The sequence below is a fragment of the Ixodes scapularis genome, unplaced genomic scaffold (assembly GCF_016920785.2).
Source record: "Ixodes scapularis isolate PalLabHiFi unplaced genomic scaffold, ASM1692078v2 PGA_scaffold0__279_contigs__length_252992795, whole genome shotgun sequence".
In the NCBI taxonomy this organism is placed as follows: domain Eukaryota; kingdom Metazoa; phylum Arthropoda; class Arachnida; order Ixodida; family Ixodidae; genus Ixodes; species Ixodes scapularis.
Genome location: NW_024609835.1, coordinates 27358323 through 27372018, shown reverse-complemented (window position 1 = coordinate 27372018; position 13696 = coordinate 27358323). Strand labels below are relative to the sequence as shown.

Sequence of the window (13696 nt, the reverse complement as noted above, 5' to 3'; positions counted from 1 at the left end):
TATTCTGCTGAGCTATACGCTGACCCGCTTTTGCCTTTGTCTTTACTGCAGACATTTATGAGACGAAGATAAGTTCACATTAACTTGTTTCTTGCTTTCTTTCGCCTTCTGTTTTGCTTTGTTTTATCGTGCGGTACGAAGAACTTGGCAAAGAGCGAAAGCTACGGCACCTTTCCTGCCAATCAGAGAGACAGAGTAGAACACCTGACAGCTCTTCGGAGGAGAGGGCACTCCGACAATACGATGTGACATGTCTCGCTTCAACGTGCTGATTGGCTCACTGGATTTGTAGCCTTTGCCGCTCACCAAGACTGTTCGGTGAGCAGTCCCGCACATATAGTTTCGGGTTGCACACATTCTCGTGTTTGAGCCTCCAGCAGGAAGCGTATGTGCGGGGATGTTCATTTTAGACTCGCTTCCAGGAGGGTGCTCTCCAGCAGAAGAAGCGGAGGGCTACACACAAATCTTCATTGGCGAGAAGTAACCATTAGGAACCCATATTTTCGCTTTGTTAATCTGCCACTCCAGGACAGCCGAGGAACTGCAGTGCAGTCCCAACGGCAACCAGGCCACCGAAAGCGCGTCTCTAAAATTGTCCGACATCGTCCTGGAGCACCGGCGAGACACAGGTATGAAATACCATAGTGAAAGAGCTTACCTCTTCATTTTCTTGAAAGTGACTTGCCAACAACGTTGTCCAACACGCACCCGTCTATAGTATATGGCTTGCACTGCCGTCGCCACCTCAGCGGTCATCGTGAATGATTTTGCTGCGCGCGAACCTTCTGCAGTGTAGGCCAAATCAACTCACTGACGTCAGGCCACTGCGGTGGCGCTGCAGTCGGTACTGCGTATGCGCAGGCGCTCCACACCTCCCGAATTCGGTTTCTGCGCACTCGCAGTGCCCACACCTGGTGAGGGCAAAGCGGGCTTGTTTGGAAACACTGCGTTGGTGTATACATCGTCGCACCACCGAATTTTTTTCTAGGCAAGATCAAGTAAATGACCATCGGTACAGTGCGATGACGTCACATGCAAGTCATGTATAGACCACATAAAAATTTTGCATTCTTTTCGTTACCATGTTTCTTCACTTGGCTGTCGAACGCACTCTGAGCATGCGCAGTAGTTCTCTTCTGCGGAGTATCAGAGAATGCAAATGCGTGCATAGTCATAAGCGCTAAGAAGATGTATGCGGAGGCCGTATACGTCTTTCTAGCGTATACATGGGTTGCACTGACGTCACATCGTATACTTTTGACCACCATGTAAGAGGAGGAGAGGGAAGCTGCTTTTGTAAGAATTTTGAGTGACAGGTTAATCTTCTATAATCTTCAGGGAGGAGAATATCGGCGCCTGTTCAAATCCGGGAGGCACAAAAGAGGGTCTTGATAAGAGTGGAGCTCCTTCCTGCCCTCTTCTCTGGTGGTCATCGCAGCGCTCTTTGAATGACGTCACGTGCAACCCATGTTATACATGGGTTGCACGCAGAAGCGACAGCACAGCTGGGGCACTAATCTACACGGCGGGACGAAAGGACATGGGACATCGCCGCTTTCTACGATTAGGGAGCTCCAAGCCGCTGATTGATCACAGTAGGTGGCCTGCTTTGTCCCGCCGTGTAGATTAGGGCCCCAGCTCTCGCGATTCTGGTGGTGGGTGCCATGATGCCCTGACTGAGCCCAAAGACGTGTCCGTAGAAGCGCCTGAAGGGCGATGCACGCAGCAACTGCAACGGCTTGCGACGTGCGGGTTGCTATGGGAACCGCTGCGTCGGCTCCAACAAAACCGGTTTTCACCCGTTTTTTTTTCTTTGAGCCGATGCAGCTGTTGCCATAGCAACCCTCGCATTCCGTCGGATTAAACGAAAGTGTGTGAATCGCCTTTTAGGGTAGTGTCCGGAGGCTTCACCGTGCGTTGAGCTGAACCCCTGAGGCCCTGAAGGTCCCACCTTAGTCCGCCCCAAGTCCCACTCCGTGACGGGCGTCCCGCGTCCCGTACCTATCTGGTGGCCTGGTTACCACTGCAGAATGCAGCCTAACGCTCCCGTTTCACGGACAATTTAGGAAGCACAGGACACTGAGGAGCCGATGGAACAGGATGACCGGCCTATAGCGTCTACAGTGTATTTGCACGCGTTCTTGTCTGTGACTGTAATTCCTAATCGGTGCATGACGCGCCGCACATGGAGAGATTAGAATCCATAGCCATGGTAGCTGCAAGTCTGAGTCTCCAGTCAGGCACCATCGCCTTCTTATGCTTTTATAATCGTCATTGTTTGAAAGCTTCTCCACATCTCTTTCACCCTCGCAGAGTAGCCGATCGGGACAATGCCCCAGGTCAGACTAGCCGTCCTCCTGTGCTGTGCTTCATCCCTTCCTTCATTAGGTTCTCCGGGAGCCACTCTAATTTTTACCCCCTCCCCATCTTTTGTTCAGGGACAATGAAAGTCGTGGAAGACCCAAGTAAGCTGGAGGATATTTCATCGAGGTACTCGCACATCTTCCGAAGGAAGACCTCCTGGGAGCTAGTCCTCCTTAGTGGTGCCGTGTGCGGGATCGAGTTCTGTTACGCTGCCGAAACCGCATTCATCGGCCCGATCCTCCTGGAGCTCGGCCTGCCCATCTCCGCTTTCGCCCTGACCATGTGCCTGAGTCCCTTACTGGGGTTCTTTGTCACTCCGCTCCTGGGCTCTCTCAGCGACACCTGCAAATGGCGCATCGGGCGCCGACGTCCTTTCATCATCCTGCTCTCCGTCGGAATGTTCGCCGGACTGCTGCTCGTTCCGAACGGGAAGAAATTCGGCATCGCCCTCGGCGACTCGTACATACCCCGCAACTTGAGCCTGACCGACGAAGGAGGTAGTGTCCAGCCGGCAAACTGGGGCATCGCCTTTACCGTTGTCGGGTTCGTGCTTCTGGACATGTGCTGTGACGCCTGCCAGTCTCCGTCCAGGAGCTACGTCCTCGACGTCACCATTGCGACAGATCACGCGAGGGCCCTGACCACGTTCACGGTGCTTTCCGGTCTTGGCGGCTGCATGGGCTACGTCTTGGGTGGTATCAACTGGGAACAAACCGCTTTGGGAGCGAGCATGGGAGGTCATGTCAGAACCGTGTTCGCCATTGTCGCTGTGATGTTCATTATCTGCGTCCTTGGCACCTTGACCAGTTTCAGGGAGATGCCGTTGCACATTGCGAAGCAAGCGGAAGCTGCGGGCTTTTTCGAGGGTCAAGGCGGCCACTATAAAGGATTCAAGGACGATGATTTTGATGGTGAGAGTGTTGAGCTGACGAAGTTGAGGCCGAGTGCCAAGCTCGAACAGTCGGAAGTCTCAGGCCCGACACTAAAAAGCTACCTCAGGTCTATCGTTTTTATGCCCAAATCGTTGCGGATCTTGTGCATAACCAACCTTTTTTCTTGGATGTCGCTCGTGAGCTTCTCTTTGTTCCTCACCGAGTTTGTCGGTGCCGTCGTGTACGAGGGTGACCCCGTGGCACCCAAAGAGTCAGCGGCTTTCAAACTGTACCAGGAAGGCGTGCGGCTCGGATGCTTCGGCCTCGCCATGTACTCCGTGTCCTGCGCCTCCTACTCACTCTTCATCGAGCGACTTGTGCGCCGGTTCGGTGAGTGTCTATCACCCTTTTCTGTTTTGAAGGTAACGAATTAGCACTGTCATGAATAATTTTTCTTTAGCTCTGTGGAAATAGCTGGCAGTGTGTAACGAGCCTTTATCGCGGAAGTTACTAAAGAGAGTACAGTATTTTTCGGACCACAATCACGTTAAGAAATCTAAGGCGCTTTATTTCCCGCAAATCGCTTAAAAACGTAAATCACCGCTGTATATAGACCGACACGCTGTTTACAAACAAGCCCGCCTTTGCCCACACAAGGTGTGGGCACTGCGCGTGCGCAGAAACCAAATTCGCGTGAAGTGAAGCGTCTGCCCATGCGCAGTGCCGTCGACAGCGCCACCGCAGCTGCGTGACGTCAGGGCCGCGTGTTTGTCTATATACGGAGGGAACTCTGCAAATGAAAAGACTAAGCGTAACACTTAAAAAGACAGCCTGTGGGCAATGTGCATGCCACTTCAACATGCTACATGCCAACACGGAAGACTAGGGAGTTTTAGAATAACGTACGCAATTTTAGCGCACGCTAGCGCTAAATTTAGCGCTTGTATTAGTGCACGCGACGCAGAAGAGTTTTAGAATAGCGTTTCTCCGCCGCGACGCAAAAGCCCAAGCATCTCGTGCTTGCGACGCCACCCAGATACAGTAAAAACTTTTATTTCACACACGAAATGATGTAACTTTAGAAAAAAACGAGTTTTTTGGTCCAGAGTAGCATTTTAATTTGTTTAAACATAAGAACGCGACGCGAGCGGTTGACCGGTCGTGTCCGCTTGCGTCGCCTCGGCAAGAGAGGTCTCGTGTACTGACCTTCGCCGTGAAACGTTCGCGCGTCGCAAGCATCAAGTTGCCGGTGATCGCTGCCAAACCGAGTACAATTTCGTCCCGTATTGAAAATTGCAGTCGCGAGGATGCCGCCGACGTCGCACTCACGACGCCGCCAAAGCAGCCGCCGACATAATCCTGGAAGCCGCCATTTGTTTTAACTGTGCTCATCTTGGCTTTAGCCAAACTTCTCATCACGAATCCTTCTTGGAGAAGCGCAAAGACCATGGCAAAGACTCTTTGCGTACGCATGCTATTTCCGAGAAATAGCGCGTGCTAAAATTGCGCACGCAAAGCGCAAAACCTGGTTTGCGTTCGGAGCATGCGCAGTGGCGACGACGCTATTCTTTGCGTACGCAAAGCTTTAGCGTGCGCTATTCTAAAACTCCCTACTGTCTTTAGAGCGCAGCTTTTAGGCGCCCGTTTCCGGGTTCAGCAGTGTCGGTGTCGGCGTTGGCGTCAACGTAAACGCGCGCGTTTCGTTGGGGAGTTTTCGTAAACCGCGATTCCACCCCCGCTAAGCCCTCAGTTTTGGAAAAGCCGCTACTGCGCCTGCGCGCCGATGGCCTTCAGTGTAGAGTTCCGAGTATCGTAGCGGGTTGCGGAGAACGTTGCGGGATGGCGAAAACCATCTACGAAAACACCCTATTATAATTATAATGCAATTAAATGCCAAGGGGCAAGTGAGCTGGACAAGAATGATGAAAATAATCCCTGGAGAAGGGAAACAAGAGGGACAAAGGACAAACACAAATCTCCAAACACAGCTAGGTGACTGGTGAGCGACACCAGTCACCTAGCTGTGTTTGGAGATTTGTGTTTGTCCTTTGTCTTTCTTGTTCCCCTTCTCCAGGGATTATTTTCATCACCCTATTATGGGACGTCTCCCAGCTAAAGTTAGCGGGAAAATTTTTCCGCTAATTTTAACGGGAAATTTTTCTGCTAAACTTAGCGGGGAAAATTTTCCGCTAAACTTACCCGCTAACCTTAACGGGAAAATTTCGCGCTAACTTCAGCGGGGTAAATTTTTACGCTAAACTTAGCGCGAAATTTTCCCGTTAAGGTTCGCGAGTAAACTGCTCCCTCTAAGTTTAGTGGGTAAATTTTCCGTTAAATTTAATGAAAAATTTTCCCGCTCAGTTTAGCGGGGATTTGACGTCCCGTGACCTCAACACCAATTCAGTTTCCCCGCTAAATTTAGCGGGGAAAATGACGTCAGGACTTCGTGTCACGTTACCCACGAACAAAGTCAGTGGCAGGAGGAGAGGAGGAGGAAAGAGGAGGAGGGGAAGATACGGAGGAAATCGAAGGAACAGGAAAGGACAGGATGACGTCTCAGTTGAGACGTCGTCCTGTCTTTTTCTGTTCCTTCGACTTACATATTCGTTTCTGCCCCTCTCAGGTTTATTCAACATAATTAAGGATGATTCACATGGGCATTGGCTTATAATGAGGAGCAGTCCCTTTCAGGGAACTCACGACTTACCATTTTTAAGAAGAATAAGATATGGACGATGTACACACCTAGTGCGGGTTCTGCACCAGGTGCGAATTACGAGAAAAAGCTTTTTGTTTCCTCAAAATTTGCTTCTGCGGACTATACAGCATTGGTGTGGGCGAAGGAAAATACGGTTGACGTATTTTCGATAGAAAATATTACGCATTTTCAGCGAAAATACGGTTTACGTACTAGGTGACCCAGTGGGCTAGCGCACACTGAAGTCACTGGATTAGCGCACACCAGCTCGGGGCACGTGGAGCGAAAGCTCGCGCTGCAGAATCCAGAAATGGTAAGTACAGTACCCTAACCCCCCCGGCCCGTTTCGATCTGGATGAGCCTCGTATCGGCGTGCGGTCGTGTATAACTACAGCGTGGTGCACGTTAAAGACGCCCGGCTAGCGGTCGGTCTGCACGAGCTAAATTTCTCATTTACAGCTGAGACACCACATGCTCAAGCTGTCTAGCTTCGAGATGTGTGAACATAAACACAACATGAAGATGATTATGACGATTATTATTATTATTTGTTGTTCCTTGTGTATTAGGGCTTCCATACGAAATTATTTTTATATAGTAGAGTATAAGGTGTCCACGATTGGTCCTACGCTCTTTTAAAACTATCTGGAAAAATCTACGCTTGTATATAGAAAGCTCAAACTTTCACGGAATGGGCCTATAGGTGTTGTATTTAACCTGGTGAAATTTCAAGGCGTGACTTCCTTCTTGTGAAAACTGAGACCAACAAACTTGCCAAAGTCAACGGCGGACGTGTTCTACGAGAGCCGTGCAGACGACAGAGTACGTCGTATTGCCGCGCCTATCGGAAGATGGCGCCGCAAGTTCCAACCATCGATAACTTGGTCGTCTGCGAACACGTCCGCCGTAAACTTTGCTAAGTTTGTTGGTCTTATTTTTCAGAGGACGAAAGCTACGTCTTGAAATTTCACCAGGTAAAATGCACCACCTAAATGTACATTCGGTTAAAGTTCGAGCTTTGTACGTGCAGACGCCGATTTTTTTTCGGAAAATTTCAAAGCGATAGCATCCATTATAATTGTGGACACCCTATATCAGGGGTGGCCAGAACCCGGCCTAAGAGCCGCAAACAAAACCATTAATCTTCCAAGAGCCGCCTGGAAGAGAAAAGGCAGCAAGGAGGGGGGGGGGGGGGGGGAGGAGGGGGGAAACTTTTGTCCAGAGCAGTAAATGAAACTTGAAGTACTTTAGATCTATCCGAGTCAAAAGCAGTCTAACTGTGCGTAAGGTAGCAGTAGTCCAAGATGGACTACCAAACCGCAACCTGTCTTTCAATATTAAACGCGTTCCATTTTTCTTTTTGGCGAAGTGCTCATGGTACCGGGAGGGAAGGGCGGTGGTGGAGGTATATTTATCTGGGAGCCACGAGCCGCCCGTTAGCACGCATGAGAGCCGCATGCGGCCACCCCTACCCTATGTATTTGTGGTTTTCTTTTCCCCAGTTTTGAGGAACGTAAACAAAAGTCGTTGGTGCGCTTCTCCCTCGCGGTCAACAATGTCATTGCTGCAGGCGCCAAGCGGGTGTACGTGTGTGGCCAGCTGGCGTACACCGTCGGGGTGGCGCTCATGGCCCTGAGTCGCACCAGGGCTGCCGTGCTGCTGCTGTCGCCCACCGCGGGCCTCATGTACGCCACCCAGTTCACCATGCCCTTCATCCTGGTGGCGCACTACCATTGCTCGCACATGGTAAGTGCATAACTTTGCACGAAATCCACCCGAATCGTATGTCCCTTTATGTGCGTCTATCGGGCCGCGATGACTTTCTGTCACGCGACGCTTCTTTCTCATATCCGCCCTCGAGAATGCGTAAAAGAACGCCGGCCGGCTCGAGCCCTTGCCGTTCGTGAGGAATTCTTCGCCATCTTGAATCGTGAGATATCTCGGATTTCGCCCTCTGATGGCGTGCTGTCTGTATCGGGCGCTACAAAGAGTTACACTATTGGGCGAATGTCGAGTTCACTTGCATGGCGGCGCTAAGTATGGCTTGCACTCTCTTTGCCTTTACATTTGGGTCGAGCCGGATCCGATGAAGCCAGTCAACAGCAGCAAAAGTGCATCGTCACGGCGCTCGTTGTCGCAGCAAAAAATAGAAAAAGCAAAAGAGAAAGCCGAAAAAAAAAAAGTGAAGGGGTCAGTGTAAGCGTTTCCCAGAGGGGGACGTGCGTGGCGTTTCCCAAGGGTCATGCTAAGGTATTCTCTAAAGATCCACCAGGGATGGGCAAAATACATGCAAATATGTATCGAAATACAGATACAAAATATTTCGTCAAAAATGTATTTAATTACGAATCTAATTACATTTCCAAAAAAGCATTTAAGTACAAGATACAAAAACAACCAAATGTATTTGGTCTCCTCCAAATATTTTTCCAAATACATTCCTCAAAATTTGCGTCAGCGACTTCAGGTCACATGCCGCGGGTTTCTGAGTACCTCATTTTAATTTTGCATCCCACACTCGGGAGTTAGTGTGTGATAGTAATGTAATATAAATATAATCACACAAAAAAAATGTAATCAGCTTGGACGTAGTAGGTAAAAAATTACAGAGCTTCAAGCAGCTTTTTTTTTGTCGATTACATTTTGGTATAGACCAAGAAAAAACCGAGACGACCAAGATGCGCACCACTAGCGAGATAATTTTTTATTGTTGCAACTCGCACCAGTTACGAAAATCTGGATGACCCGCGCTTTTAGAATGTTTCAGGCAAAAATGTAGGTGGAAATCAGGCTGGAAAGCATCACAAGTTGTCACAGGCACTTATTTAGCCAGTCTGCCCGTGAATGCCGATTTCGTCACTATTTTTGCCCTGGACTAGCCCCGTAATCACGAAGTCACTAAACGCTTGTGCTTGATTGAGAGACACTGCACTCGGTGCAGAACGTAGTTTTCTTTCTACTCTGGACAGTGACAATAAATTTGAGGAATGTATTTTCGCCCACAAAATTGTATTTAATTACAATTGTATTTGAAATATCCACATTTTAGTATTTAAATACACACGTCAAATACATTACCCAATTTGTAATTAAATACAAATGCAAAATACACAAAGTATTTGAAATACGTATTTCAAGTACTTGTATTTGAAATACTGCCCATCCGTGAGGTCCACCAATGTATCTTCCTTTTGTTTTTACAGTGTCAACTATAAAAAAAAAACGGTTTTACAGTGGCCACTGTTGTCGGCGCATGTGCAGGCGCTTCTCTTCACGCGAGTGTGGTTTTGCGCATGCGCAGTGCCCACATCAAACGCAAACTTGTTTGTAAACAACGTGTCGGTCTATAGCCGCTTGCTGTATCATTTGCAAACAGTACGCGTTCCAGTACTACTACACCAGAGGCATATTGTCACGGATACAACGAAAGCGCCGACGGGTGACTGAAATATATTTTTATGAAAGCGAACTTGTGCCTAAAAGTTAAAGCAGTAAGACCGTACATCCTGTGTCGGTGAAAGAAGGGCGACTGCCTTGAAGCAGCGCATTAAAGCTGCTTTTCTTACACGCGGCGCGTTCAGGAACCTACTGAACCAGAACACGCGATTGAGCAGAGAATAGGCTGGAACTTCCCAGAAAGCGGATTGATAAAAAGAAGTACCGGGCCAAGTCAACATCATCTAGAAAAGGAAGATCCATTTGTGTATCCTTAGGAAATCCGTTGGCATGTCCCTTGGGAAACTCCACACAGGTCCCTCTTTCGGAAACGCTAACGCTGACCCCTTCACTTTTCTGTTCTGACTCTCTCTTTTGCTTCCTCAATTTTTTGCTGCCTCTTTTTTGACCTAGTTACGGAATCAACCCACAAAGCCGGAAAACAAATTAAAGGAAGATCCATTGGTGGGTCATCAATGGATCTTTCTTTAATTTGTTTTTTTCCGGCTTTGTGGGTTTCTTTTTTAGATCTCTTTTGGAAGGATGTTCCGCGACGGAAGCAGCGCCAAGCCGAGCTAGGTGCTACTTCCGCTCCTCTGTTTTAATCGCCCGCCTTGCACGCTTAGCAACGAAATCCGCTACCTGACGCCGCTTTCGATGTTCACCGGTTTCGGCAACCCGTCTCTTTCGTTCACGATCCGTCTTCTTTTGCCGCCTATTTGGACCAGTGCCAGTACTCGGTTCACTCTCCGTTTTGTAGCACCAGACTTGCGCCTATCTCAAGTACTCTATTCAGGACGAATACTTTTTGAAGTATCTTGGTATCTTGCAAATACTTTTAATCGAGAGTATTTTATACTCGATTTTAATTACATTTCTCGGTATTTTGTACGCATTATCTCAAATATATTTTTGACATTTCGCCTTTTTCCGAGTTTTTCGGTATGAAGTGGCGTGGGCGTGAACCAGCAAACGTGAACATTGTCTCGAGCAACCGAGTCCTGTTGCTAGATCCGATGAGCTACAGTGACTTAGATCGAGCTCGTGAAAAGATCGCTTTTGTGCCGAGTGTGACTCATATTTCACCCCCAAGTTCGTAGAATGAAGGTTTTCCCCTCGGTATTCACAAAGGCGCCTTTTGTTTCCCAGGGTTTGTCCCAAAAAAAAAATCATCAAACAAAAGGGGTGGTTTCACCGAGGCAAGGGTTGCCAAACTGAGGCGCAACACAGAAAGGGAAGCAACCAACAACAGAAATGCAGACTCCAGTATCAAGAAATAGAAGAAAATAAGACGTAAACACAAAAAGAATAAACTTTTTTTTTTGCTTGTATATTTCACCCCCCTACGACAAAACGTCGAGGTCTTTTTTTTTTTTTTTTTTGTCAGTCCGGCATTTATTGTTCTCGCGAACACTCTGTAAGCGAACATTGCTAAGCGGAGAACAGGACTGGAAACGAACTATAAGCAGGATGACCTCTCAAAATGCCAACAAAGTGTCTCCCATCTTTGAGGGCCTTTCTGAACGCAACCTACTTGAAGAAGGCGCGACAAGCTGTTACCCATTCACTGATTTCTGTATCCCAAGTTGGTTTATAGCCAACTCTCCATGTATAGAATATGGATTGTAGTTAAACGATGCGTCTAAGGTGCGCCGCAGCGCGTGATATTCAACAATGTCATTATAACTGAAATTACCTTTTTCTTTTGTCCCAGAAATGTTTTGTAATATGTATCAGTAATATCCTGCTTCTTTTAGTTGAACTGCATAAAATAACCCTACGATGTCTTTCTTTAAGTTTTTTTTAGCAGTTTTTTGCTGTTGCGTGCTAGTAAACCACTCTGGTAAACCAGATATGCGCAACTGCATAATTGTGTTTCTCACTGACGTCGATACAAATTACGCGATGCGGAAGTATCTTCAAAAGCAATTGAATTACTTATCTAAGTATTTGTACTCTACTCAAGATACTTTATAGTGAAAGTAACTTGAGTAGTATCTTAAATACTTTACGAAGCAGGTATTTAGTAACTTACATACCGAGTATTTTGTCCAACACTGTGTAACACAAACCAAGTCATACGCGCTTATTCCCCGTCGCAGCTGGAACAGTCGGCGGACTGGTCTCATCGTGGCCTTGGCACGGACGTGGCCATCGTGAGCAGCATGATGTTCCCGGCACAGCTGCTCCTCTCCCTGTGCGCGGGGCCACTGGTGGGCCTGGCAGGAGGCTCGGCCACGGCCATCATGTGCGGTGCGGCCGTGCTTAGCGCCTGCGGGGCTCTTTCGGCCACCTGGGTCACCTACCATAACCTCTGATTGAACTGACTCCGTCCGTGGTGCGACCATTGCGCCGGGCTTCACCAGTGACAGGGACGCTGACCCGCTTCAAAATGCTTTTGAACCCTTCACTACTCGTGGTTGTGAACTGCTATTAGTACCACGTAAATGATCGCCGAATTCAACAACTTCGCTGGCACCAGAAACCTGATCCAAGCGTGAGGCTACGGCCCCCGAGGGTATTTCGTGAATTCCTAGCTGCAGACTTACGATAACTGCGGTATAGGGTAGAGTGCCTCTACATTGTTTGTTGTCTTACAGCTCAGGATTATGCTTGCTGAGTCATCTGCCAAGGCGGCCACCATATTGGCTCTAAACTTTTGTCCAACTCTTCGTCTCTGTGGTGACGTTATGAAAGGCTACGAATATGGCGATGTGGGTATCTTGTCATTTTCTCAAGTAGCGCTGCGTCCGCAGTTGCCTTTGATGCTCACAAATCGTAGTAAATAATAATGCAGTTGCTCGTGGCTTTACTGCAAACGAAAGTCGAGCACGTATTTCAAGCTGTACTCTCTCTGCACCAGCTGTAGGTGTCCTTTGGCTTTGGCGTGCGTTCACCGACTCTTGGTCTGGTTAGGTAGGGTGACCAGACGTCCCGTTTTGGCTGGGACAGTCCCATGTTTGAGGTCCGCTTCTGCCGTCCCGTCTTTTGGTACCAATAAAGAATCGCGTCCCGTTTTCGCAGGAGTGCATAGTTTCGAGATTGGCACCAAGCGAGTCGAAGCAAACCGAAACTACGCCTCCTCGTTACAAGTATATTTTACAAAAAATAACCAAAGGTACTTTAATATATGAGTTAAGCTATACGCACGAGCACGCGCACGTGCACCTCGACCGGAAATGGATAAACGCACGACGCGAAACTTGGTTGGTCTCGTATAAAACGAATGGTTTCAAAAAACTACAGTTTGCAATAAAAAAAAAATTAAAAAAGGTATCGTAGCCTAGTGGAAAGGTGCCTGCTTCACACGCACCGGACCCAGGTTCAATCCACAGAGTGTGCTTACTTTTTATTTTTTTCGCGAACATTTTGGCAACATTGTTGTTGACGAAATTTCGCTGAACTATAGTATGGGACTCCCTTTCAGTATGATAACGCTCCATAGCGATATTGGCAAAGCTGATTCAGAATGACTTTTTCGAGGCTTTGAATATTTGGAAGGACCGAAATGGCGATTGCCATGGCAACGAATACCGATCATCCCATAGCCATGCGAAGTTTTGGTAGTCTGTATGATAGCATCTGGTTGTGTCCTGCTAACAAGCACGGAAGGAAGGAAAGTGATGTTTTGGCAATTTCAATTAGAAAATGTGGCAGTCCCATTTTCTGGGTAACTAGCGCCTTTCAGCACCATGTGTTCGAGGGCTCCGATGGCCGCCACTGATAAATGAAAATTTCTGAAAATCGCTTATAACATTTTAATAAGATAGCGATTAATTATCTCTGAAATTTCGGCATCTTGTTTGGACCGTTAGCACTGTATTTGGGTGGAGAACGAGCGTTCAGCGATGCGTCGTTTATTTTTGCGCTAAAAAACAAACAAACAAAACAACCTTGTAATTTTTTCCTTCTGTGTGTGTGTGGGGGGGGGGGGGGGGGCGCATTGTCCACTTTTGACGTGTTTGTACGGCAATATTTTGCGAAGATCATAATGTACCGATGGTTTTGACTAGCATATAAATACTCTATGAACGTCGAGAAAGTAAATAAAGTGCAAAACATTGGCGAAAAAAAAAAAGACAAAAAACCAACACCATGCTTGTAAGTTCATTAATTACTCAGATAATAATCTGCGAAATTAGTATTTTAAGCTTCGCGTCCACAAAGACAGTGATTCTCATGTCGTGAGTGTTTCGTGGTGTCTTTAATTGTTGTTAGTGCACGCAGTGGGTGTCACATGTAAATTCTTGTGGGCGCATAAAAGGGCAGTCGGAGTTCAGACGTCTCACTGCGGAAAAATAAAACGACATGAAGTGACATTTATACT

At 47.7% G+C, this 13696-nt stretch overlaps 1 protein-coding gene across 1 annotated transcript; it reads left to right on the top strand.

Annotated features, from left to right (window-relative positions):
- The first annotated feature begins 2443 nt into the window (after nt 1–2443).
- On the top strand, nt 2444–13271 carry LOC8053600 (proton-associated sugar transporter A-like). The gene is made up of 3 exons (XM_029967470.4): nt 2444–3626; nt 7505–7680; nt 11472–13271. Exons 1-3 carry the CDS (start codon nt 2444–2446, stop codon nt 11685–11687), a joined length of 1575 nt encoding a protein of 524 aa, XP_029823330.2. The 3' UTR covers nt 11688–13271.
- Nucleotides 13272–13696: the final 425 nt, after the last annotated feature.

What these genes read in the sequence shown, in the direction of transcription:
- LOC8053600 (XM_029967470.4), top strand. Translation starts at nt 2,444, where the DNA reads ATGAAAGTCGTGGAAGACCCAAGTAAGCTGGAGGATATTTCATCGAGG. An exon ending in GCGACTTGTGCGCCGGTTCG is followed by an intron (nt 3,627 to 7,504) that starts GTGAGTGTCTAT and finishes TCATTGCTGCAG; the next exon opens with GCGCCAAGCGGGTGTACGTG. An exon ending in ACTACCATTGCTCGCACATG is followed by an intron (nt 7,681 to 11,471) that starts GTAAGTGCATAA and finishes TCCCCGTCGCAG; the next exon opens with CTGGAACAGTCGGCGGACTG.